This window comes from Hyperoodon ampullatus, assembly GCF_949752795.1.
Source record: "Hyperoodon ampullatus genome assembly, chromosome: 13".
In the NCBI taxonomy this organism is placed as follows: Eukaryota; Metazoa; Chordata; class Mammalia; order Artiodactyla; family Ziphiidae; genus Hyperoodon; species Hyperoodon ampullatus.
In genome coordinates, this window is record NC_136926.1 from 29,256,926 (window position 1) to 29,283,474 (window position 26,549).

A 26,549-nucleotide genomic window follows, 5' to 3' on the forward strand; every position below is an offset into this window, starting at 1 on the left:
GGGGCTCGGAGGGCGGGTCCGCGGACGCCATTGCGCTGCTACCGGCTGGCTGCGGTCTTGTAGAGCGCGCAGCATCGTGCCTCGTAGCCTGGCTTTTCCCTGTCCGGTTCTCCGGCCCGGCCGGTGGTCCGTCCCCGGCCTAGTCTCCGCCCCGTCCACCCCCGTCTCCGCGGCGGCGCGCGCGGCCCGCTGGGCGGGGTTCCGGGGATGAGGCGGCGGCGGCGGTGCGCGGAGACTATGCTTGGCAGCTGAGGAGACGCGGCGCCCGGACCGCGGCGCGACCCACGGGATGGCTCAGCCGGCCGGCCCGGAGGGCGGCGTGGGGCCTCCGGACCCCGGGGCGGCCGCGGGCCCGCAGCACGCGCTGAGCCTGGAGGAAATCCTACGACTCTACAATCAGCCCATTAACGAGGAGCAGGCGTGGGCCGTGTGCTACCAGTGCTGCGGCTCCCTGCGCGCCGCGGACGCCGGCCACCGCCAGCCCCGCCGCCGGGTGCGCTCGGCCGCGCAGATCCGCGTGTGGAGGGACGGCGCCGTCACCCTGGCGCCCGCCGCCGACGACGCGGGAGAGCCGGCCGCCGCCGCGGGTGAGCCGCCCCCTGCGACCCCCTTCTCCCACAGAAGGACCCCGCCGCGGGCCCTTCCCCCAGCCCCCGCGACCCCTAGCCCCGTGCCCTTCCGCTCCGCGGCCCCCATCTCCCACGGCCCACGGAGGACCCCCATCCCGGCCCCGGCCCTTCCGCCCCGGCGCCGCTCCCCCGCCCCCCCTCCCCCCCAGTCTCCTACTGGAGGACCCTCGCCAAGGCCCCGGGCCTTTCCGCCCCGCGGCCCCCCATCCCTCACGGGAGGCCAGGGAAGCGGGCAGGGCCTGCGGCCGAGCGCGGCCCGCGTAGGTCTGAGCGTGGGCAGGAGCGTGGGCGGGGGGCGGGCGGCTGCGCCGGGAGTGGGGCGGGGGTCCGAGTGTCAGTGCGCGGCCTGTCGGGGCACCGAGGCCCCGGAGAAGGGGAGTGGGGTCGGTCCCCCGACGCGGGAGGCCGGCTCTGCGCGCTCGTGCTGCTCGCGGCCGAGCCCGGGTGGGATGTGTTCGGCGCTGCAGGCGTTCGCCAAGACCTGGTCGGGGGGGTGATGCGCTGGCAGGAGGGCTGCGCTTTCGCAAGGAGCTGTCAGCCGATTGTACTTTTCAAAGACTGGCAACGATATTCCCTCGGTTGGGAATGTAAAAAAATCTGAGCCCTGAGGAGAATGCTGCTATTTTGGGAGAAAGGAAGAAGAGGTTGAATTAACATAAAAATAAACAATACGATTTTCCTGTACATTAATATTTGTTGTGATGAAAAACAAGCTTGTAAAGTAAAAAGTTGACAGCATGTCAGATAAATGGATTTTACTTAGGTCATTATCTAATGTAAATTCTTCATGATTATCACCTACCCATCAACATATAGCTACGGTTTACCCAGATACCTACTGATGATGAAGAGAAGGTTGATAATAGGTTTCTCCAATCAGTTTTTATCTAATTCATTATTTTGAGAGACATATCTATTAAAAACATTAAAAAAAGAAAATCCACCCTTACTTAAAAAGTTGATGGAAGTGTCAAAATGCTTAAGGTGAAAGATGTACTTAAGAATTAGTAAAGTGACTTATTAAATTGATTAAAATAGAGAACAGTCAAGAGTATGTTATCAATTCTTTCAATTCCAACAGAACATTTATTATTTATTTTTGGTGTCAGGTAAACAGACTTTTAGAATTTTAATTTATTTAAAGCCAGTCTCTTTACGATTCTTTTGAAATTATTTCAAACAGTTTTTTTAGTTCATTTGATGTGTGTTGCTTTTAAACTTGGACAATATTAGTGGGAAATACTTGCAATTATAATTTATTTACAGTGTATTAATATGATATGAAAGGATACTTTCATAAAATCCAGCAAAGTCATGCCTTGAGATCCAGTGTTTCAAGGGGGAAAATGGTTGTATGCAACCTTCTTTTAGAAGTAGCATTGGTAGTGGTGATTTCCAGAGGGAACAAACTGGATTTACATTGTCCCTGAACTTAATCCCAGAGTTCAAGTTATGTTTGTGGACCTACTAGTAGTTTAGTTGTCAAAGACTAATGGATTCTGGTGGTAGTTTTTAAAAAAATCATAACCTTATGTTGAAATGAATTACTTTTTGCATCAGTCATATGAATGATAACGTGTTGACTTCAATGTAATACACTCTCTCTGGACAGAATGGCAGAGTTGTTTCCTGCAGCAGCAGTAATGGACTTGTAATCCATCCTCTTCCTACTTAGTTCTGCTTGTGACCTTTGCTGCCACTTGTGGAGAGAGCCCAATCAAAGTTGCCGATATGGTCTTGAGCATTTTAGGGCTGATTGATTAAAAATTTGGGAAGTTCATACTAAAGTAGTGTTTATATTAGATAATTTATTTCTTCTTAGTATTAAGAGTAGTTGTGTGGCTATGGAAGGCACAACGTCTTCTGAACATTTACCCTGATTCTTAAAAACTCTGTATAACTTGGTACTCTGCACACTTGTATAAATTCTATTTTTAAGGAAAAATGGTAATCTTGAACCTCCATTCTAAGAAGCACTTTGTTTTTCATTGTAAGATGTTTAACATGATTGTATGGTGGCAGTCGACAGCATTTGTTTTTTCACGTGTTATCCATTGACTTATTTTCTAAATGCAGGTTTAGGAAGTTAAGTGATGTGCTTGAATTCATACTGGTAACTCGTTGGATCAAATCCAGGTCTTTTAACCTCTAGCCTTTGTAGTATTGTGGAATGGAACAGATTTGGTTTGAATTGGAATCATGATTCCTCCCCTTTCTAGTTGAGTGACCTTGAATAAGTTCCTTAATCTCCCTGAGTGCAACCTTCTCATCTGTAAAGTGAGAATAGATCACTTTTTCCCTACGGGATAGTGGTTTAAGTGAGATGGTATGTGTAAAGTGCCTAACGCAAGGCTTGGTATGTAGCAGGTACTCAGTAAGTTTTAGGTTTCTCCCTCTCCTGATCTTGCTGTCCTTTCACAGCACCACGGTGCCTCTGTCCAGCTGTTCTGTATTTTTTGCTCAGAATTGGGACACATGTCTAGGTCAGGGATTCTCAGCCTATGCACTGACATTTTTGACTGAATAACTCTTTGTGTGGGGGCTGTCCTGTGCCTGTGTAGGATGTTTAGCAGCATCCCTGGTCTCTACCCACCAGATGCCAGTAATTACCTGCCCCCTTCCCTGAGTAAACTCTTCAGCCATGGCCACCTGTCCCCTGTTGAGAACCATTGGTTTAGCCAGTGATTGGGTGGTGCCGTGGATTGTGTTTAGTGTGGGGAAATGGATCCCAGCTGTATTCTTCAAGCGTGTGAATCTTTCAGCTGGCCACTGTTCTCTGCTGTTGAGTTGAATAGTTGGTTCTTACCACTATCAGCAGTATCGCTCCATTTAGTCCCATAGGAAGAAATAGCACTTCACACTCATTCTTGACTTGTTTTGGAATTGAATGTATCAGTAATTGATTTTATTCTTGTTTTAATAGTATCGACACGTACAGAATATTCACATTCAGGTTGAATTTAAAAAATTAGAAATACATATAAGAGAAATAGAAAAATGTGGGAGGCATGGAAATGAAACCAATATTGGAAGACAGTGAAGAATGTATAATTTTATTTAGCATTCAGGTGTAATTCAAAGTCATTTACTAACATGGCCATGAAAGCAGTGTGATATAGGACTGAAGGAGATTAAAGAAGAAGGAAAACTAGTTCTTTAGAGAATACCTTAAGAGGAAGAGATTAAATTATGAATCAGGATCTTAAAATGGGCAGTATATTTTATGAAGTATTTCTGTGATGACGGAAGAGTGATTTGTTGATTACAATCAAGAGGGTTTATGATTTATCTTAGGTGGCTGACTTAAAATTTTTACTTTCCCCAATGTTTATAAACTTGTAGTCATAAAAAGACCTTATTGTTTGGTAAAAGTTTATTACAGGTTGGTGAGGTTTTCATTCACACCATTAATTAATGAGTCAAAGGCACTCAGGCTCTTGATATACAATCTGCTGTTTTTAACCAGGGCACTTAACTGGTCTTTAGACACATTTTAGTATACACTTTCTTTAGAAAGTAGTCATTGATGGAATTTAGGTTATATTCCAATCTCCACAAGATTATAACTCGTTTTTTTCTGGGATGCCACAAAGAATTATTAATGGTAGTACTAGAGCTTAGAACCACTGCATGGTCTTAGCAGCCTTGTAGACCTTAAATACCCATCTGACAAAAATAACTTTGTTTCAGATTTGGTTTCAAAATTTTTGATGTACCTTTAGCTTTAGATGTATAAAGAACACTTTCAAAATTATGAGCACATCTTGATTTAAAATCATTGTAAGGTTAGTGATAGGTTTTCCTGGGAGGAACAATGAAGGACTGCGTGCATATTAATAAAGGCATCCCTTGGTATAGGGAACATTGGGGCTTTGTTTGGGATTTGAAAAGAGGATGTGATCCATGAGGCTTCTCAGCAGGGTTCATGCCAATTTGGTGGGGAAGTGGTCTTGGAATAATATCCTTTTTGAATTTAAAGAGAGACAGAATATTTGCGGAGAAGGTTGAAATAGTGAAAACGTGTTTAAAAAGATTAATTTTTGTTCACTCTTGATATTTTTCTTGAGTGTTTATATTCCGATCATTAAATGAAAGGAATACTTGAGGTGTGTGTGTGTCCAGGGTAGCGGTTGGGGGTGAATGACAGTATTAGGGGTTGGTGAAATACCTTGTCAGTTAACAACAATAGGTAAGAATTATTCCATGTGAACAATATGTCCAGATATGTAGGCTTAATTCACTTTTAAAAACATGCACTGAGTCCCTGCTACGTGCAAGCAGTGTCCAAGTTTAGTCATTATAGAGGAGAAAATAGAACATAAACAGTGATCAGTTTACCGTGAAGCTAATGCAGGTCAACTTGGAACCTGCTCCCTTACACGGTCCCCTTCTAGGCCCCTGGGGGGGCTTTAACCATGTGTCCAGATGACCATTTGCAAGATTAAGATATTTTAGCCATAATCAGTTAAGATTGCTGTCACTTTTGACTCCAGTTTACTCTCCAGCGTACTTCCATTTGGGTTGTGTGAGAATGGCCACAGACATTTTTGGGAGAAATTTTGGAATAATGCATTTGTGGTTTTGTACCTGTATTTCTGCCTTATGCAAAGGAAAATGGTGGGAAAATATCAGTCACATATACATATTGGTACGTAAGTAAGTTGGGACTCTTTTGGGAAATGATTTGTCTTACTAAGAGTTTTGACTCAACTTTAGAAGGAAAAAAAATCACTGATCTACCAAGGACTATATGTTGATAGGAGATGATGAGTCACACTCTGCCTGTTTTATTTGTAAGGTGGGAATCGCTTTCCTGCTTCGTAGGTTCTGTAAAATGGCAACAGTTCCCATCCCACTTTCATAATATTGGAGTCATATTATATTTCCCATTTGCTTTCTGTTGGCTAAGTAGAAAAATAAGAAACTACCGTCTCCCAGATTCTTGTTTAAAACTATGAGGAAAATATTGCGTGTTGCTAAGTTGCCAAATTTAATGTTTTTAAAATAAATTTTAAATTTTGAGATCATTTTAGATTGAAGAAAAGTTGCAAACATAGTGCAGAGGGTTCCTGTGTGCCTCTCACCTGTTTCCCTTAATGTTAACATCTTATATTATTGGGTACGTTGGTCAAAACGAACTAACGGCATATTACTATTAACTAAACTTCAGACTTCACTTGGAGTTTCCTAGTTTTTCTATTAGTGTCCTTTTTCTGTTCCAGAATCCCACCCAGGACACCTGGTTGCGTTTAGTCATCATGGCTCATTAGTCTCTTCTCTCTGTGGTAGTTTCTCAGACTTTCCTTGTTTCCCATGACCTTGAGAGTCTTGAGGAGTACTGGTTGGGGGTTTTGCAGAATGTCCCTGCATTTAGGTGTGCCTGCTGTTCTCTTGACTAAGCTGGGGCTATGCGTTTGAGCAAAGAGTACCAGAAAGGGGAAGGGCTCCCCTCGTCACACTGGATTGAGGCACATGATATCCACACAGCACCACTGGGGATATGAGCCTTGTTTGCCAGGTTTCTCCAATAAAGAGTTTTACTGTTTTTCCCTTTTCTATACTTTATTCTTTGGAAGGGAGTTACTGAGTCCAGTCTGCATTCACAGGGGCCTCCTCCTGGAGTGGTGAATATCTACTTAGTATTTTTTGGAATTCTTCTGTAAGGAAGATTTGATTCTTCTCCCCATTTACTTATTTATTCAATCATTTATTAAGTCTGGATCCATGTATGTTTTACGCTTTGTTATCTGTTACCATGTTATTTCTTTTTTTGCTCAAATTGTTCCAGCTGTGGCCATTGGAAGCTCCTTCAGGTTGGCTACAATCTCCCTTTGATGTGCCCCATCCTTTTGTGTTTTTGAGCACATCCTTACTTTCTGGCACTACAAGATGCTTCAAGGCTTATCATGTGTATTTTCTGCCCCAGCCGTAGAATCAGATATATCTCCAAGGAGCTCAGGGCTGGGTGTCCTTGTTGTTACTGAGGTGTTTCTTTTTTTTTTTTTCTAAGATATACATTTTAAAGTAATAACTAGAATTATGACTAACAACATTATACCAGAACATACAAGATTTTTAGAAATTTCATGTAATGTAATTTCATGTAATGAAATTTCATGTAAACATTTATATTAACATATTTCCATACAAATAACCCAAAGAAAGTTTAGTATTAGTTGTTTTTTTTGTTTGTTTTTTTATATTGCAAGTTCTTATTAGTCATCAATTTTATACACATCAGTGTATACATGTCAATCCCAATCGTCCAATTCAGCACACCACCATCCCCACCCAACTGCGGCTTTCCCCCCTTGGTGTCCATACATTTGTTCTCTACATCTGTGTCTCAACTTCTGCCCTGCATACCGGTTCATCTGTACCATTTTTCTAGGTTCCACATACATGTATTAAATTACGATATTTGATTTTCTCTTTCTGACTTAACTTCAGTCTGTTTGACAGTCTCTAGATCCATCCACGTTTCAACAAATGACTCAATTTCATTCCTTTTTATGGCTGAGTAATATTCCATTGTAGATATGTACCACATCTTCTTTATCCATTCGTTGGTCGATGGGCATTTAGGTTGCTTCCATGACCTGGCTATTGTAAATAGTGCTGCAGTGAACATTGGGGTGCATGTGTCTTTTTGAATTATGGTTTTCTCTGGGTATATCCCCAGTAGTGGGATTGCTGGATCATATGGTAATTCTATTTTTAGTTTTTTAAGGAACCTCCATACTGTTCTCCATACTGGCTGTATCAATTTACATTCCCACCAACAGTGCAAGAGGGTTCCCTTTTCTCCACACCCTCTCCAGCATTTGTTGTTTGTAGATGTTCTGATGATGCCCATTCTAACTGGTGTGAGGTGACACCTCATTGTAGTTTTGATTTGCATTTCTCTAATAATTAGTGATGTTGAGCAGCTTTTCATGTGCTTCTTGGCCATCTGTACGTCTTCTTTGGAGAAATGTCTATTTAGGTCTTCTGCCCATTTTCTGATTGGGTTGTTTGTTTCTTTAATATTGAGCTGCATGAGCTGTTTATATATCTTGTAGATTAATCCTTTGTCCGTTGATTCGTTTGCAAATATTTTCTCCCATTCTGAGGGTTGTCTTTTTGTCTTGTTTATGGTTTCCTTTGCTGTGCAAAAGCTTTGAAGTTTCATTAGGTCCCATTTGTTTATTTTTGTTTTTATTTCCATTACTCTAGGAGGTAGATCAAAAAAGATCTTGCTGTGATTTATGTCAAAGAGTGTTCTTCCTGTGTTTTCCTCTAAGAGTTTTATAGTGTCCGGTCTTACATTTGGGTCTCGAATCCATTTTGAGTTTATTTTTGTATATGGTGTTAGGGAGTGTTCTGATTTCATTCTTTTACATGTAGCAGTCCAGTTTTCCCAGCACCACTTAATTGAAGAGACTGTCTTTTCTCCATTGTATATCCTTGCCTCCTTTGTCATAGATTAGTTGACCATAGGTGTGTGGGTTTATCTCTGGGCTTTCTATCTTGTTCCATTGATCTATATTTCTGTTTTTGTGCCAGTACCATACTGTCTTGATTACTGTAGCTTTGTAGTATAGTCCGAAGTCAGGGAATCTGATTCCTCCAGCTCCGCTTTTTTCCCTCAAGACTGCTTTGGCTATTCGGGGTCTTTTGTGTCTCTATACAAATTTTGAGATGATTTGTTCTAGTTCCGTAAAAAATGCCATTGGTAATTTGATAGGGATAGCATTGAATCTTTAGATTGCTTTGGGTAGTATAGTCATTTTCACAGTATTGATTCTTCCAATCCAAGAACATGGTATATCTCTACATCTGTTTGCATCATCTTTATTTTTCTCATCAGTGTCTTATAGGTTTCTGCATACAGGTCTTCTGTTTCCCTAGGTAGGTTTATTCCTAGGTATTTTATTCTTTTTGTTGCAATGGTAAGTGGGAGTGTTTCCATAATTTCTCTTTCAGATTTTTCATCATTAGTGTATAGGAATGCAAGAGATTTCTGTGCATTAATTTTGTATCCTGCAACTTTACCAAATTCATTAATTAGCTCTAGTAGTTTTCTGGTGGCATTTTTAGGATTCTCTATGTATAGTATCATGTCATCTGCAAACAGTGCCAGTTTTACTTCTTTTCCAATTTGTATTCGTTTTCTTTTCTTTTCTTCTCTGATTGCCGTGGCTAGGACTTCCAAAACTATGTTGAATAATAGTGGTGAGAGTGGACATCCTTGTCTCGTTCCTGATCTTAGAGGAAATGCTTTTAGTTTTTCACCATTGAGAATGATGTTTGCTGTGGGTTTGTCATATATGGCCTTTATTATGTTGAGGTAGGTTCCCTCTATGTCCACTTTCTGGAGAGTTTTTATCATAAACGGGTGTTGAATTTTGTCAAAAGCTTTCTCTGCATCTATTGAGATGATCATATGGTTTTTCTTCTCCAATTTGTTAATATGGTGTATCACATTGATTGATTTGCGTATATTGAAGAATCCTTGCATCCCTGGGATAAATGCCACTTGATCCTGGTGTATGATCCTTTTAATGTGTTGTTGGATTCTGTTTGCTAGTATTTTGTTGAGGATTTTTACATCTATATTCATCAGTGATATTGGTCTGTAATTTTCTTTTTTTGTAGTATCTTTGTCTGGTTTTGGTATCAGGGTGATGGTGGCCTCATAGAATGAGTTTGGGAGTGTTTCTTCCTCTGCAATTTTTTGGAAGAGTTTGATAAGGATGGGTGTTAGCTCTTCTCTAAATGTTTGATAGAATTCACCTGTGAAGCCATCTGGTCCTGGACTTTTGTTTGTTGGAAGATTTTTAATCACAGTTACAATTTCATTACTTGTGATCAGTCTGTTCATATTTTCTATTTCTTCCTGGTTTAGTCTTGGAAGGTTATACCTTTCTAAGAATTTGTCCATTTCTTCCAGGTTGTCCATTTTATTGGCATAGAGTTGCTTGTAGTAGTCTCTTAGGATGCTTTGTATTTCTGTGGTGTCTGTTGTAACTTCTCCTTTTTCATATCTAATTTTATTGATTTGAGTCCTCTCCCTCTTTTTCTTGATGAGTCTGGCTAATGGTTTATCAATTTTATTTATCTTCTCAAAGAACCAGCTTTTAGTTTTATTGATCTTTGCTATTGTTTTTTTAGTTTCTATTTCATTTATTTCTGCTCTGATCTTTATGATTTCTTTCCTTCTGCTAACTTTGGGCTTTGTTTGTTCTTCTTTCTCTAGTTCCTGTAGGTGTAAGGTTAGATTGTTTACTTGAGATTTCTCTTGTTTCTTGAGGTAGGCTTGTATAGCTATAAACTTCCCTCTTAGAACTGCTTTTGCTGCATCCCATAGGTTTTGGATCGTCGTGTTTTCATTGTCATTTGTCTGTGGGTATTTTTTGATTTCCTCTTTGATTTCTTCAGTGATCTCTTGGTTATTTAGTAACATATGGTTTAGCCTCCATGTGTTTGTGTTTTTTACGTTTTTTCCCCTGTAATTCATTTCTAATCTCATAGTGTTGTGGTCAGAAAAGATGCTTGATATGATTTCAGTTTTCTTAAATTTCCTGAGGCTTGGTTTGTGACCCAAGATGTGATCTATCCTGGAGAATGTTCCATGCGCACTTGAGAAGAAAGTGTAATCTGCTGTTTTTGGATGGAATGTCCTATAGATATCAATTAAATCTGTCTGGTCTGTTGTGTCATTTAAAGCTTCTGTTTCCTTATTTATTTTCATTTTGGATTATCTGTCCATTGGTGTAAGTGAGGTGTTAAAGTCCCCCACTATTATTGTGTTACTGTCGATTTCCTCTTTTATAGCTGTTAGTAGTTCCCTCATGTATTGAGGTGCTCCTGTGTTGGGTGCATATATATTTATAATTGTTATATCTTCTTCTTGGATTGATCCCTTGATCATTATGTATTGTCCTTCCATGTCTCTTGTAACATTCTTTATTTTGAAGTCTATTTTATCTGATACGAGTATAGCTACTCCAGCTTTCTTTTGATTTCCATTTGCATGGGATATCTTTTTCCATCCCATCACTTTCAGTCTGTATGTGTCCCTAGGTCTGACTGAAGTGGGTCTCTTGTAGACAGCATATATATGGATCTTTTTTTTTTATCCATTCAGCAAGCCTGTGTCTTTTGGTTGGAGCATTTAATCCATTCACGTTTAAGGTAATTACCGATATGTATGTTCCTGTGACCATTTTCTTAATTGTTTTGGGTTTGTTTCTGTAGGTCCTTTTCTTCTCTTGTGTTTCCCACTTAGAGAAGTTCCTTTAGCATTTGTTGTAGAGCTGTGTTAGTGGTGCTGAATTCTCTTAGCTTTTTCTTTTCTGTAAAGCTTTTGATTTGTCCATCGAATCTGAATGAGATCCTTGCCGGGTTGAGTAATTTTGGTTGTAGCTTCTTGCCTTTCATCACTTTAAGTATATCGTGCCACTCCCCTCTGGCTTGTAGAGTTTCTGCTGAGAAATCAGCTGTTTACCTTATGGGAGTTCCCTTGTATGTTATTTGTCATTTTTCCCTTGCTGCTTTCAATAATTTTTCTTTGTCTTTAATTTTTGCCAATTTGATTACTATGTGTCTCGGCATGTTTCTCCTTGAATTTATTCTGTATGGGACTCGCTGTGTTTCCTGGACTTTGAGTGGCTATTTCCTTTCCCATGTTAGGGAAGTTTTCGACTAAAATCTCCTCAAATATTTTCTCTGGTCCTTTCTCTCTCTTTTCTCCTTCTGGGACCCCTATAATGCGAATGGCGTTGCGTTTAATGTTGTCCCAGAGGTCTCTTAGGCTGTCTTCATTTCTTTTCATTCTTTTTTCTTTATTCTGTTCCATGGCAGTGAATTCCACCATTCTGTTTTCCAGGTCACTTATCTGTTCTTCTGCCTCAGTTATTCTTCTGTTGATTCCTTCTAGTGTAGTTTTCATTTCAGTTATTGTATTGTTCATCTCTGTTTGTTTGTTCTTTTATTCTTCTGGGTCTTTGTTAAACATTTCTTGCATCTTCTCGATCTTTGCCTCCATTCTTTTTCCGAGGTCCTGGATCATCTTCACTATCATTATTCTGAATTCTTTTTCTGGAAGGTTGCCTATCTGCACTTCATTTAGTTGTTTTTCTGGGGTTTTATCTTGTTCCTTCATCTGGTACATAGCCCTCTGCCTTTTCATCTTGTCTATCTTTCTGTGAATGTGGTCTTTGTTCCACAGGTTGCCGGATTGTAGTTCTTCTTGCTTCTGCCCTGCTTTTGTTTTCAATACAGAAGAAAAATTGAAATGGTAAAAGTTTTGGTTATTTTTGTTGTTCACACTTCGTTAGATCTGGGAAGTATCTCTGTCTGGTATCTTGCTTTTACTGGCTTGCCCACCACTGTCTGCCTGTATATTCTATTCATTCCTTTGTTTAGCAGTTGTTTATTAAATACCATAGAGCCAAGTTGAGTAGGGAGGCTTGGAGAGAGCAGTCTGCCCATCCTGTTTCTCAGAAGGGAGATATACCTGGGAACTGAAGGCAGAGGAGCCTGTATTGGGGTATACACTTGGATGGACTGGAGCTGAGGGGAGGTCAGTGATATGTGACCTGGTGTCAAGTGTGGAGTGACCAAGATACATAGATGCTCAAGAACTGGTTTGGGCACTTCCCTGGTGGTGCAGTGGTTGAGAATCCGCCTGCCAGTGCAGGAGACACGGGTTTGAGCTCTGGTCCAGGAAGATCCCACATGCCACGGAGCAACTAAGCCCGTGTGCCACAACTACTGAGCCTGCGCTCTAGAGCCCGTGAGCCACAACTACTGAAGCCTGCCTGCCTAGAGCCCGTGCTCCGCAACAAGAGAAGCCACTGCACTGAGAAGCACGCTTACTGCAATGCCCGGTAGATCCCGCTGTCTGCAACTAGAGAAAGCCCGCACGCAGCAATGAAAACCCAACGCAGCCAAAAAAAAAAATTAAAAAAAAAAAAAAAAAAAAGAACTGGTTTGGGACAAATCTTGTGACCACTGGCCTCCCTCTTGAAGGTACTTCTGGCACCTCTGGGCTAGAGGAGTCCCTAAAATAGCAGCAGAACCGTGCAGAATGTTGACAACCAACCAGATTTGAAATAGTTCCCCATTTTGTAAGTGTGCATTTTCTTTTTTAACTTTTTTTTAATGGGTATCACACTTTTTTAAAAAATATTTATTTATTTGGCTGCGCTGGGTCTTAGTTGCAGCACGTGGGATCTTTAGTTACAGTGTGTGGGATCTAGTTCCCTGCCCAGGGATCGAACCCAAGCCTCCTGCATTGGGAGTGCAGAGCCTTAACCTCTGAACCACCAGGGAAGTTCCTACGAATTTTCATTATGGCTCTGAAGTGTAACATGTAGATAAAATGCTTGTAAAATGTCTTAAACCAAACAAACAAAAGAGATGAAAACTAAGTATCTATCATTGAGGAAATGGTTTTTGGTCTTGTCTAAGTATTTGACTGTTACCTGGGATTGTGATTATTTTAGGGGACCAGAAAAATACTGATTTATATAAATAGTAATGTGTATTTATTAGGAAAGGTAGTGGTATTTTCCCTAATTCTAACTTCTGTGTAGGTACTTTCGAGTGGTAGTATAACAAGGTCAGGACAAGACAAGATTTTTTTTTTCCTGCACGGGCATTGAATTTATTATTCGGCTTATCTGGTCCAGACTGCTGTTCTCAGGGAAGTATCTAACTGGCATTCTATTGATTTTAAATAGATACCTTGTTTTGTTTTGCAGCTTGCATTATCCTTATCATACAAAGAAAATACATTAAGAGAATGTTATACCAGATTTTTATGCAATTTGAGCAGTTTTCATCTAGTTGCATGAGAGTTCAACAGCTGTTTTTGGTTTTAGTGTTGACAGGCTGGTAATCAGAATTTCTTAAAGACTCTGGTTATGTTGTATCTATTTGAAGATAATTAAATCACTGACCACTTCTGTCTAAAAATCTAATTTCTTTTGACATTTCCTCCTCAAAACTTATTTTCTTGGGCTTTTTAAAACTCTTTTGGAAGTTCAGTATATGTACAGAAAAGTGCACAAATCATTAATGACACAATCACATAAATACCAACCTGATTAAGAACAAAGGAACATTACAAGTAGCCTTCCACATGTAATCAGTGTCTTAGTTTTTTTTTTTTTTTTTTTTTTTTTTTTTTTTTTTTTTTTGTGGTACGCGGGCCTCTCACTGTTGTGGCCTCTCCCGTTGCGGAGCACAGGCTCCGGATGCGCAGGCTCAGCAGCCATGGCTCACGGGCCCAGCCGCTCCGCGGCATATGGGATCCTCCCAGACCGGGGCACGAACCCGTATCCCCTGCATCGGCAGGCGGACTCTCAACCACTGCGCCACCAGGGAGGCCCCAGTGTCTTAGTTTATCACCATACATTGGGCTTGCTTGCTTGCTTATGAACTTTATATGTGTGGAATCTTACATTATGTGTTTTTTGTGTCTGGCTGCTTTTGTTCAACATCATGTTTGTGAGATAAATTACTTGTTGTTGCATGTTGCTTTAGTTTGTTTTTATTGCTATACAGTATTCAACTGCATGAAAAAACCAAAGTTGATTTACCCATTCTGCTGTTGATGGATGTATGAATTGTTTGAAGTTTTTAGTTATTTCAAATAACATTGCTATGAACACTTCTGAATATATGTATGTACTTCTGTTAGGTATATATCTAGTAGACTTGCTGGATTGTTGAATGTGTGTCTCTTGAGTTTTAGTAGATATTGCCAAGCAGTTTTACAAAGTGCTGGTTTCAGTTTACCTTTCTTACTAGCAGTGTATCTGCTGCTCCACATCCACTCTAATACTTGGAAATGTTATTTAAAAAATAAGTTTGGCTGTTTGAATAGTACGTATCTCATAATGGTTTTAAGTTGTGTTTATCTGATGGCTAATCAGGTTGAGTGCCTTTTCATATGTTTATTGGCCATGAGGATATCTCTTTTGTGAAGTTCCTGTTCAGGTCTTTTGACCATTTTTCTATTAGGTTTTATTCTTATAAGATATATAAGATAAAAATTACCATTTTAACTGTTTAATTTAATGGCATTAATTACATTCACAGTGTCGTACAACCATCTCCACTATGTATTTCCAAAATTTTTCATCACCCCAAACTGAAACTGTAACCGTTAAGCAGTAACTGCTGGTTCTCCCCTTCCCCAGCCCCTGGTAACCGCAACTCTACTTCTATTGTTTTTTGTCTCTCCTTACTTTTACATGTTCTGATTTTTGTGTACTCCGGATACGAACCATTGGCCAGCTGTGTGTATTGCAGTTATCTTCTCCAACTCTGTGGCTTTCCTTTTCACATTGTTAATGGTGTAGTTTTATTTTTTTAATAAATATATTTATTTATTTTTGGCTGCGATGGGTCTTTGTTGCTGCGCGCGGGCTTTCTCTGGTTGCTGCAAGCGGGGGCTACTTTTCGTTGCGGTGCACGGGCTCTAGGCGCATGGGCTTCATTAGTTGTGGCTCGCAGGCTCTAGAGTGCGGGCTCAGTAGTTGTAGCGCACGGGCTTAACTGCTCTGTGGCATGTGGGATCTTCCCGGGCCAGGGCTTGAACCCATGTCCCCTGCATTGGCAGGCGGATTCTCAACCACTGCGCCACCAGGGAAGCCCTAATGGTGTGTTTTGATGAATAGAAGTTTTTCACTCTGCTATATTTCTGATGTCACTCTCCTAGAAGTTTTGATATATCATCACATTTTTATTATCACTAAATTCAAGTATCTTCCTGATTTCCATTGTAATTTCTTCTTTGATCCATGGGTTATTCTGTCAGTTTTTATTTATATTGAGACTATATTTTTAGATGCATACAAATTTAGAGTTGTGATAACGTCTTGGTGGATTGACCTTTTTGTCAATGTGGCTATAGTTACGTGTATAAAGTTACATCAGCTTTCTTTGACTAATGTTTGCATGGTATATTCCTTTTCATAATTTCACTATCAATTTTTTTATATTTTTACATTTAAGGTGTGTCTTTTACAAGGAGGATATTGTTTGGGTTTGTTTTTTAATCTGATATAGCAATATGTACTTTTAAATTGGATTATTTATTTTATTTACATTTAATGTAATTACGGATTTTTAAAATCAGTAATTTAAAAGCACATTATCTTACTCTTTCCATTTGTCCCACCAGTTCTGTATTAACTTTCTATCCCTTATCTTTTTTTTTTTTTTGCGGTACACGGGCCTCTCACTGTTGTGGCCTCTCCTGTTGCGGAGCACAGGCTCCGGACGCGCAGGCCCAGCGGCCATGGCTCACGGGCCTAGTTGCTCCGTGGCATGTGGAATCTTCCCGGACCGGGGCACGAACCCGTGTCTCCTGCATCGGCAAGCAGACTCTCAACCACTGCGCCACCAGGGAAGCCCTGGTCCCAGTTCTTTGACCTTCACTGAGTCGTTTTATTCTTCAGAGCTTGAGCTTCCCCAGCTGTAAAAATGAAGGTTTTACAGCAGTGCTTCTCAGGTCTGGGCTTCACACCAGCAGGTAGAATGTTTGATCATATAAAGCAAGTGTGGATTAATTTGAAGTATTAATATTTCATTAACAATAATTTATTTTCTTAGAATTTAAAAGAGCATTGTGGGGGTGGTTTGAATGGCATGGATATCTAGAAATGTCTAGGAAATTTTGGATGGATGCCTTTTGTCTTTAATATGTTTTTGGCAGAGGTGTTCAGAATAGTTCCATTGATCATAGCATTTCCTTTAAGATTGGCGCCTTGTGAAAATGTCAGTCCATCTGAATGAAGCTTTCAACCAGAGTTATTCAGGGTAGGGAGATGAAAAATTATAATAACCAGAATCATTCTTAGTACTGTCAGTTTTGGAAGGAGAACTTGAGAGGTAAGGTAAGACTCTCTGCCTGTGCACAGGCAGTGGACGATGAGCACTACATGCCCTGGATGGGACAGGAAGGAGAGAAGATGGTGAGGGGAGGGCAGAGGAGAGTGGGGTGAGGGCCGTGAGCCCCGAGTCTTCTCCTGTGGCTGGCGCAGCACGTACAGGTGCAGGGGACTCAAGGTGGACAGACGGCATGGCAGGCTTCCTCCTTACAGGCCAGGGCACGGATGTGGGCCTGTCAATTATACCTCCATATCTGAGGGGTCAAGCAGTCTGTGGACCACAGCTTTTTGGGTTTGGAAGAGGAAAGTCTTTTTGACTTATTTTCCCTCTGGAGAGAATGCTTCAAAGACTTAAGTGGTAATAGAGCTAATGTTTTATCAAGTACTTATTGTGTGACAGGTGACAGGCTAAGCAGTTTACTTTGATTATTACTTGTGCTCCTCACAACAACCCTGTGATAGGTACTGTTATTAACCTCCACCTTACAGATGTGAAGTGTAGAGACCTTAAGTACAGCCAACAGCCCACCTGGGATTCAAACCCCAAAAGTCTGGCCTGGAGTCCTTGCTCTTAACCACTGTGCTCTGTTGTCCTGTGCCCTGTGGGTCATTCTCTATGGGATTAGCCAGTATACAGGGTGGCCTGAGGGTCATGTTTGGGATGGTGAGAGGACGTCATATTGCTTTAACTTTTTGATGGTCTGTGTATTTGTTTTCTGTAACAAATCACCAATAATTTTGTGGCTTAAAACAATACAAAATTATTATCCTACAGTTTTGTCAGTCAGAAGTCTGAAAATGGGTCCTGTGGGCTAAAATTGAGCTGTTGGCAGGGCTGTATTCCTTCAGGAGCCTCCAGGGGAAAACCTGTTCCTTGCCTTTTCCAGCCTCTAGAGAGGCTTTCCACATTCCTTGGCTTTGTGTCCCCCTTCTTGCAATCATGTCACTCCAGCCTCTGCTTCCATCACCACCACTCCTTCTCTGGATCTCTTGTAAGGCCCCTTGTGATCGCATTGGTCCCACCTGGATAATCCAGGGTACTCTTCCCCACCTCAAGACCCCTAACCACAGCTGCAAATCACTTTGCCATTAAAGTAATATATTCACAGAGTCTGAGGATGAGGATGTGGACATGTTTGGGAGGGGTGTCATTATTTGGTTTATTTAGTCTCTTTATGGGTTGATGATAGATATGGCCATTCCAGACTTTCTTATTTTCACTTTTGAGTAATAACTGATGAAACCCCCCTTCTCACTACCCTGGCCTGAGCCTCTGCTGATGTCGTCCCCCCAGATACCATCACATGAGGAGAGGAGAGAGTGTGTGTTAGGAAGCTCTGAGAGAGGTGTAGAGTAAAAGGTAGTGGCTTTTAAAGATCTTAGTGAGCAGGTATAAAAATGAGCTGAATTTTACAACAATCCATCATATGACTTAGCTACTTTTTATATTTCAAAGTCTATACCTCTTTTACATGGTTGTAATCTGGTAAACATAAAAATTTATATTCAGTTTCTCTATAGAACATTTTTTCACAAGAGTTTTGAAGAATACTAAGATCTTTCTGTTAATTCACGCTGCCGGTTTTACTTAGGACTTTATTTTCATGTGTCCACATCACCCTTCTTTCCACAGGGTTGTGGTGATAAGCCCACCAGTTGCTGAGCCCCTACTGTAGGCATTGTGCAGAGCGCTTCAAAACATTTTTTATTTCATTTAATTTTCGTATTTGCCTCATGAGGTTGGAATTATCCCACTTTTTTTTGTAGATGAGAAAGCTGAAAACTCTGGGAAGTATCTTATTTTAAAGTCGCATCACACAGTTATTAAGTGATAGAAGGACGATTTGAACCTAGGCCTGTTAAAATCTAAAGGCTTGTTCTTGATACTTATTCTACCAGATGGCCTTACCAAGGCAGCCAAGAGAATGCTTACTTAGATACTCAACTGCTTGAACATCAGCAGTTGTGAAGAAATATATTAGCACAGGGCCATTATGGCGGTGGAAAGTTAAATTTTTTTTTTTTTTTTTGCGGTATGCGGGCCTCTCACTGCTGTGGCCTCCCTTTGCGGAGCACGGGCTCCAGAGGTGCAGGCTCAGCGGCCATGGCTCACGGACCCAGCTGCTCCGCAGCATGTGGGATCTTCCCGGACGAGGGCACGAACCCGTGTCCCCTGCATCGGCAGGCGGACTCTCAACCACTGCACCACCAGGGAAGCCCAAAAGTTAAATTTTATTTCATTCTTCCTGACAGCCAGGACAAGAAGAGAAACTTAATGAAACTCTTTAGTTGGTCAGAGAGTATACTAGTTTTCTCCCATTTCTAAATTCTAAGTTCCTGTTAACCTTTGAGCATTTATAGTAGTGAATTTGTTTGACATAGAGGATAATGATTTTATAATTTAACAGTTAAAATAAAAGTATCCTCTATGTAGCTGTTTCTTGTGTCAAATGCATAGCTTTTTTTCCCCTCATTAAAAATGTAACTCGGAAAAAATGATTTTATGGGGGAGCTGGGTATAAACTAATGATTACATAGTTTCCCTGTCCTTACTTTTGATACAGAAACAGCAAAATAGGGACTTCCCTGGTGGTCCAGTGGTTAAGGCTCTGTTCTCCCAGTGTAGGGAGCATGGTTCGATCTCTGGTCGGGAAACTAAGATCCCACCCACATGCTGCATGGCGTGGCCTAAAAACAAACACACAAACAAACAAAACCCCCACAGCAAACTAAAATATATGCTGATCATGGATTCTAAGCCCTCAGTGGCCATGGTGTTTCAGAAATCTAGGCTTGGTTAGGCTGCAGGAATTATTTTATTGCTAAATTTCAGCCTGTTAACTGTTCAAAACTATTCTCTTTTTTTTTCTGGTATTAATATAAAAACTGTCCAAAAAGCCTACTACTTCTTTCTTATAAAATATTTGAGTTCTTAAGCTAGTGCTGTTGTTGATCAGTTTTGATCAAGTCGTTGAGAATACTTGGAAAAATGGAGCATGGTCAGGGCATCCTTCTTTCCTTCTTCCCCTACTCCACCCCTGATTAGCCCATCAGCAGGTTCTGTGCGTTCTGCTCCTGATTCATACCTTGCATCCGCTGCTTTTCTTCCTGGATGCTGCCACCACCAGGCTGGCAGCCCTGTTGCTCCCCAAGACAGTGACAGTGGCCTCCTCACTGGCCGCAGGCTTTCACTTTGACCCTCTCTGCTGCTTTCTTCATATGGCATGACTGACCTGGAAACCTATCTCGCACCAGCTCACGCTCTTCCTAGTATCCTCCATGAGCTTCCCACTGTACTTCACCTCAAATTGAAACTCCCTGTACTGTCTTTCAAGGCCCATGTGATCTGCCCCAACCTGTCCTTGCAGAAGCTTCCAGGGCCCTCCCACAGCTGCTACCTCGTTCCAGACAGAGCAGCGGCTTCTCCAACCCTGCAGTGAGTTGCTACCCCACTTCAAGGTCTCTATTTAAATGTCATCTTCTCAAGGAGTCTTTCCTGCTGTTTTCTTTCTCTCCCTTTTCTGTCCTTAATGGCATTGATTACCAGTTGTAATTATTTTATTTGATTGCCTTCTTTGGTCTCTGTTCACTAACGTAAGCCCTATGGGGCAGGGACCATGCCTGACTTGTTTGCTGCTTTATCATCAGTGTTACCAGTGGTATTTAGTAGGTATTCAGTAAATATTTATTGAAGGAACGAGGGGGATAGGAGTGAGCTGGCGAGAAGGCGGAGGTACCTATTGATACTGCTTTGTTTCACCATGAAAAAGAACAGATAGACCTAGACACTGCCCAGAGTTTGGTCACATAGGAAAAAATTGTAGAGTAATTCTCAGAGCCATTTATTCATCCTAAAAGTTACCGGGATTCTGTGTCTTTTTGGCAGGCATAGTTTGCCTTTTGTGTATTCAACTAATTTGAATCATATTGATAATGTGACTGTGTGATAATTCAGCCATATGCTGAGGTTTCTACCCCGAAGACTGGAGTACTACCTTAATTTAAAACTGTTATTCACCTCTGAACATCTGTGAATTTTTTTGAAACTATGTCTTAATTTCCACGAGATAGTTGTGTGGTTCATCAAAATTTGTGATTCCATTGAGGTGAGGCTGTTTCAGAAAGTGCTGTGTGAACAGCAGGGCTCTGAGTGGCCTACTGGGTGGGATGTGTTCCCTCTGGTACCTTATTGAGCAGGCCTGCTGAGTGGGATTATCTGATTATCAATATTTGAGATTTAAAATGTCTGCTAAAGATGACAGTGTTTCTTAGGTGATGAGTTCTTTATGACAGACATTTCATACTAGGACTAGTGTGGTTTTTTAAAGCCGTTCTATGTTAATTTATAGGAAGACATTAGTTTTTCTGTTTCCTGGGACATGAGGGAACTTGTCTAGTAAATCTTAAGAGCATCAGATATTTCAGAATTAGTTAAAAAGAAGGGTCTAAACCCCAGCCTTGATTCTTGCAGCATTGTTAAAATGCTCTTTCCTTTTGAGAAATACTGAACTGAATTTTTGGCTTGCTATGGAAATCATCCCTCTTCCTAGTGTGTAAGTACTTTGATAATGTTAAAATATTTTGAAACTTAATGTTTAAATACTATTTCAGATAATTTGATTTTGTTTTGTATCATCACATAGTTAATCTAGCCTTCTAATTAAATTCAACCTAATAAAAATTAATAGAATCAATAAATAGTAAAGTTGTTACTTTAATTGAAAGAACTAATTTACTGCATTTAATAATCTCAGACCTTGCTTAGGCCTACCATCAGCTTAGGTTACTGGGATTGTTGAAAGTGAAGTCATGGGATTGTTGAAAGTGAAGTCATAAGATTGTAGGTTTTAGAGGGATTCCTTAGGTCTGGTTCTGTAAACAGAGGTGGCCAGCCTTTGAAGAAAGGCTCAGAGGTGTCACATGAAAATCCTAGGTGCTGTACTGGAAGTTTCCAACTGTTAAATCGGGGGGTGCCTTTCCCCAGAAACAATGTCATCAGTGGTAGGTAGCTGGGACGCTGGCCCCTGCAAGTGGGAATGGAGGAGCAGGGTAACAAAAGCACACTGATACTCGTGCGGGGGTCGGAGCCTTGGAGGCCTCTCTTCGCTCTGTCATTTTGTGCATGCTTGGCTCCTCAGGCTCAGATTACCCATTTACGGATGAGTGGATTGGGCAAGATCATTTCCAGGGTTCCTTGAAGCTCTGCTGTCATGTAATTGGGTTTTTCTGATTCCTGGGTCAAAGTCTGAGCAGGGATTTGGATGGCAGAGTGGTGCAGGTGGTCAGGCACTGCATACTTAACCACCTTTTCTTATTTATTTATTTATTTATTTATTTATTTATTATTTTTTATTTATTTTTTTATTTAAATTTAATTTTTGGCTGCGTTGGGTCTTTGCTGCTGCACACGGGCTTTCAGTAGTTGCGTTGAGCGGGGGCTACTCTTCGTTGCGGTGCGCGGATTTCTCATTGCGGTGGCTTCTCTTGTTGCGGAGCATGGGCTCTAGGCACGCAGGCTTCAGTATTTGTGGATCGTGGGCTTAGTTGCTCCCCGGCATGTGGAATCTTCCTGGACCAGGGTTCGAACCTGTGTCCCCTACATTGACAGGCTGATTCTTAACTACTACACCACCAGGGAAGTCCCTAACCACCTTTTCATATTTGTGTGACTTACTAGTTCAGATTGAATAGCCGAAAGCAGTGTGTGTTCTCACAAAAATTTTGGTACTCTTACAGGAAAGCGTTTTCAGTTTTATAGTGGAGGTCACTGAAAAAATCTTACAGAACTTGTACCTCTGTCATTCTTTGAGCACTTCATTACTTTCTAGTGCAAAGTAATGAAGCTTATCTTATAATTTCCAGCTTATCATTTTTACCTGTCCCAGCCCTGATTTCTGCCAATTTCCCAGAGTCCTGGTTCCTTTGAGTGGGAATGGACTAGGAATGCTCTTGCAAACTGGGGTGCTGTTGCTTCTCCCTCTTTTGGAGGGCAGAGCTAGGAAATAGATGGTTTTCTGAAGTTGTATAATACCTCTTGGTCTAGTTCGCGACTGCAGGGCTCTTCTCTCCTTCCCACATGTTAGGTTTGTATATTCTTTTCCCTCTGTTGCTGATTCCCAACAATATCACTGTATTTACTAGTTTCCTCAGTGCTACAGTACATACAAAATAGTTTCAGAATTTTTCACCAACGCTATTACCAACAAAAAACCTACTACATAAAATTGTTTTTCTTTGTAATTCTCTTTACTCTGAGAATGTATCATACTGAAGATGTATATCCATGTACTCTCAAAGAGGTTACTCTCTGTTATGGCTTGTCTTAATACTGTATTTCTCCCTCCCTCTTCCTGCTTTACAGAGTAGACACTCAGTAAATATTTGCTGAGAGGTATTCTGTGTCCTTTTGTGAGCTATTCCTGTCCACAGTACTTTTCTATGTTAAATTAATTACCATTTCCATAGGAGTGAAGTGTAATATCTACCAAAAGCACTAATGTTCTGAGCAGTCATATATAAATAAATAAAAGATAATATATAACATGAAAAATGTAACTATAGTATATAATTTTATATAACACTAAATATATAAATAACAGTTATATATTTATCAAACTCTAGTATATACACACATATATTAAACCCATTTTATCTGTGTCTTCATATAATTTAAAATTATTTATTGCTTATATATCATTTTTAATTCACAGAAGCCAAAGTTCCTTATTTTCTGGTCTCAATTTCAGCCAGTATTTCACATTAGTATCATTAGGTCAACAGAAATGTGGGTTTCAACTTTATTTTTCATCTTAAGAGTTAGGAGGCATATAAAAACATTATTTATGATTTTTTTTTTGGTGGTATCATCATAGACTCTAAGGTATATAAATTCTCATTAATCATTAAAAAAAAATTACAGACTGATGGAACAACCCATAGTTGCTGGGGAGAAGGAGTTAGCTAGGAGGAAAGATAGTTTTGGGTGGAGGGAAAGAGGTAGAGATAAATAGGTATTTGAACTTAGGACAATGAAATTTAAGAAATGTAGACTGGGGAAATTAAGTTTTTTAGCATCCAATATAAATATATTATGTATTCTTTTTGTTAAAGCTATTTAATAAGTGATTCTCCTTTAAAAATAGCGGTCTTTTTATTTTGAAAGTATGTTTTAATCACCCAAATTGACAGAAATATGTAACTGTACATGTTCTTTGGTATTATGTCTCAGTGATGACGAGAAAATGTTAACGTTGGTGCAGCCAAATATTGTTCAGTCTGGTTATTCTATAGATGATCCTCTACTGGAAGAATTACTAAATTAATTATATGGTTGTGTCTATTCATGTATTAAAGAAAAACAACCATTGTATATTAAATAGGAGTTTGAAACATTTCCGCTTTAATTGAAATGATCAGTGTAGGGCCTCCCTGGTGGCGCAGTGGTTGAGAGTCCGCCTGCCGATGCAGGGGATACGGGTTCGTGCCCCGGTCTGGGAGGATCCCATATGCCGCGGAGCGGCTGGGCCCGTGAGCCATGGCTGCTGAGCCTGCGCGTCCGGAGCCTGTGCTCCGCAACGGGAGAGGCCACAACAGTGAGAGGCCCGCGTACCACAAAAAAAAAAAAAAAAAAAAGAAATGATCAGTGTAACTTTAAACTGGAAATATATTTAGGGAAGAGCCCAAGAGTCTTTTAAAGATTTTTTTAAGGTATTTAAAAGTATTTTAAATGGTACCTTTTAAAGGCCTTTAAAGTATTTTAAGTTATTTTAAAAAGAAAGCAAGAAAAAATATTTTTATTTTACTTTCATTAATTTATATATGTATATTAAATATGTGTGTATGTTTTATATCTTATTACAGTTAAGCATGTTCTTCCCATCTTTTTCTTTATTATTCTCTTATGGGTATTTTAAAACTTAAATCCTTAAGCAGGACCTTCCAGAAATTTGGTCATTCTAACACCTTTTTTTTTGTATAAATTTTCATAGATATAATGAAGCCATAGTCAGAATAGCTCAGATATTTTTTGTCAATGATAAAAAACCCCAAAATCATCTGAAAGTAACTTTTTGTATTTTCATTACAGGTAAATTGGAATATTCACATTGTACAGAAACAGAGGTAAGAGAAATCCTCAAATATTTCTCAGTAATGCAGCTTTGAAGTTCTATTTAGACTAACTTCAGTTCTGAAATATCTCACTATGGGTTTTTGGTTTTCTGATGAGGATGTACTGAGAGCAAGTATATATCTTTTATATTTAGGAAGAGTAAAATGTGAAGAAAAATCAGTTATCTCGTCCATACTTTTTAAAATGTCAAGGTGTGTTATAAAGATCAGCCTAGTCACAGTTTAAAAAATTTCCTATGTTGTTGTTTATGAAATGGAGTTAACTAAGATTCAGAGCCCTTAATAGGAAGTAGTTTACATTCAATTTTTTAATAATCCAAAGTAGTGTCATAGTAAATCTTTTAAATGTGTTGGACTCCTATGGAGTTGCCTGGGAGTAGGAAAAAATAGGGACTTGGAAAGTGTTTCAGCAAGATTATTGATGAATTAAATGCTTTGTCATTTGTATAAGTAGGTTTATTATTTTCTAATAATTTAAATAATTTAAAATTCTGATTGTGAAATTTAATGCGACTCCATGTGTCCCTTGCAGAAATTTCAGTGGTGACACTGAAATATGAGGGCAGCATTGATGAATTATGTATGTGTGGTGGTCTTTTCTGGAGCTGTTGCGTCATCCTTAATTAGGAGTCTTAGGTCTTTTGTTAATGGCAATGCCTAATTAAGGATTTAAGAAGTTATTTTTCTAATTTTATGATACATTTACATGTTGATGTAGGTTTTATTAAATTTTAATTGTTACTTTAAGTAAGATGTAAGCTTCCTAAGGGATTATATTATATAATAAAGAAGCAAAAATAATTTATTCTTTTTTGCATTCAGAAGTTATTCAACGCATTTTATGTTTTCTGTTCAACTTGAGAAGTAGAGGTAATTTCTTCTAAATTAGCTGTAAAAATGAGCAAGAACTTAATATTTTTATATTGTGACAATTTTTGATGTATTGTTCAACATGATATAAAGGATTGGGATTTGATTTGAGTCCAAAAATACAAGTTCTGTCTGTGGTTTCTGGTGTGCATCTTTCTAGCTATCTAATTTTGAGCAAGTAGTTTTTTCTCTCAAAACTTTGGCTTTCTTACTTTTAAAATGTTAAAGATAATCTCTGTTAATCTCATGGGTTGTAAAATTTTAAAGTGATTATATAGGTGAAAAAATTTTATAAACTCTAAAGACACTGTTATCTGCATCAGAATGATACAAATATAATCAGCATTCATCTGCATTTAGGTAATGAAATGTGAGGATATTACATACAAGGCATAGTCATAAATCTTATTATTCTTACTATGTTTTGTTGCCATAAAATCAACATGGTTTTAACATTTTGTTTAGCACTTGCTTTGTATAGGAATGTCACTTCATGTTATCTCCTCTTTGATCCGTAACTTGGATCACCAAAAGAACTGGAATCTAAACAGAACTCTCAGATTTTTTTTTTTTTTTGGTCTGTTTGGTGAGGGAAAATCATGAGAAAAGAAAAAGTTCAGTGTGATATTCAGTTTACAGAATGGGTTCAAGGTATTTTTTAGAGTAACAGTGGTCATTACCTCTGGGGAAGAGATTGGGATTGTGGATGGTGGTTTATCTATATTGCTTGGATTTGTTTTGAAATGAGAATGTCACTGCATATTACTTTGATAATTAAAATAATAAAAAGGAGGGGCAGGAGAGGGAGTGGGAACTTTTTCAAGAAGTTTGACTCCAGAGAAGGAGGAGATAGTTTAAGTAGGAAGTTTTATTTTGTTTTGTTTTGTTTTGTTTTTTAGCTTGGGTAAGACCATACATTTGGTGCTGGTAGTGGTAGAAAGGGGGCAGAGAGAGAGACACAGAGAGAGAGAGGGGGATTTTGCAAAAATGTAAAATAATACCACCCTTTTCACTATTTTTTTGAGTTTCTATA

At 39.7% G+C, this 26,549-nt stretch overlaps 1 protein-coding gene across 1 annotated transcript in view; it reads left to right on the forward strand.

The window, feature by feature from the left end:
* Window positions 1-289: 289 nt before the first annotated feature.
* SPIRE1 (spire type actin nucleation factor 1) overlaps window positions 290-26,549 on the forward strand; it is a gene marked incomplete at both ends in the record, with an annotated part of 182,465 nt that continues 156,205 nt past the window's right edge. The window contains 2 exon segments of the mRNA XM_079717033.1: window positions 290-587; window positions 24,603-24,637. Coding sequence (XP_079573159.1) covers window positions 290-587; window positions 24,603-24,637 — 333 coding nt within the window.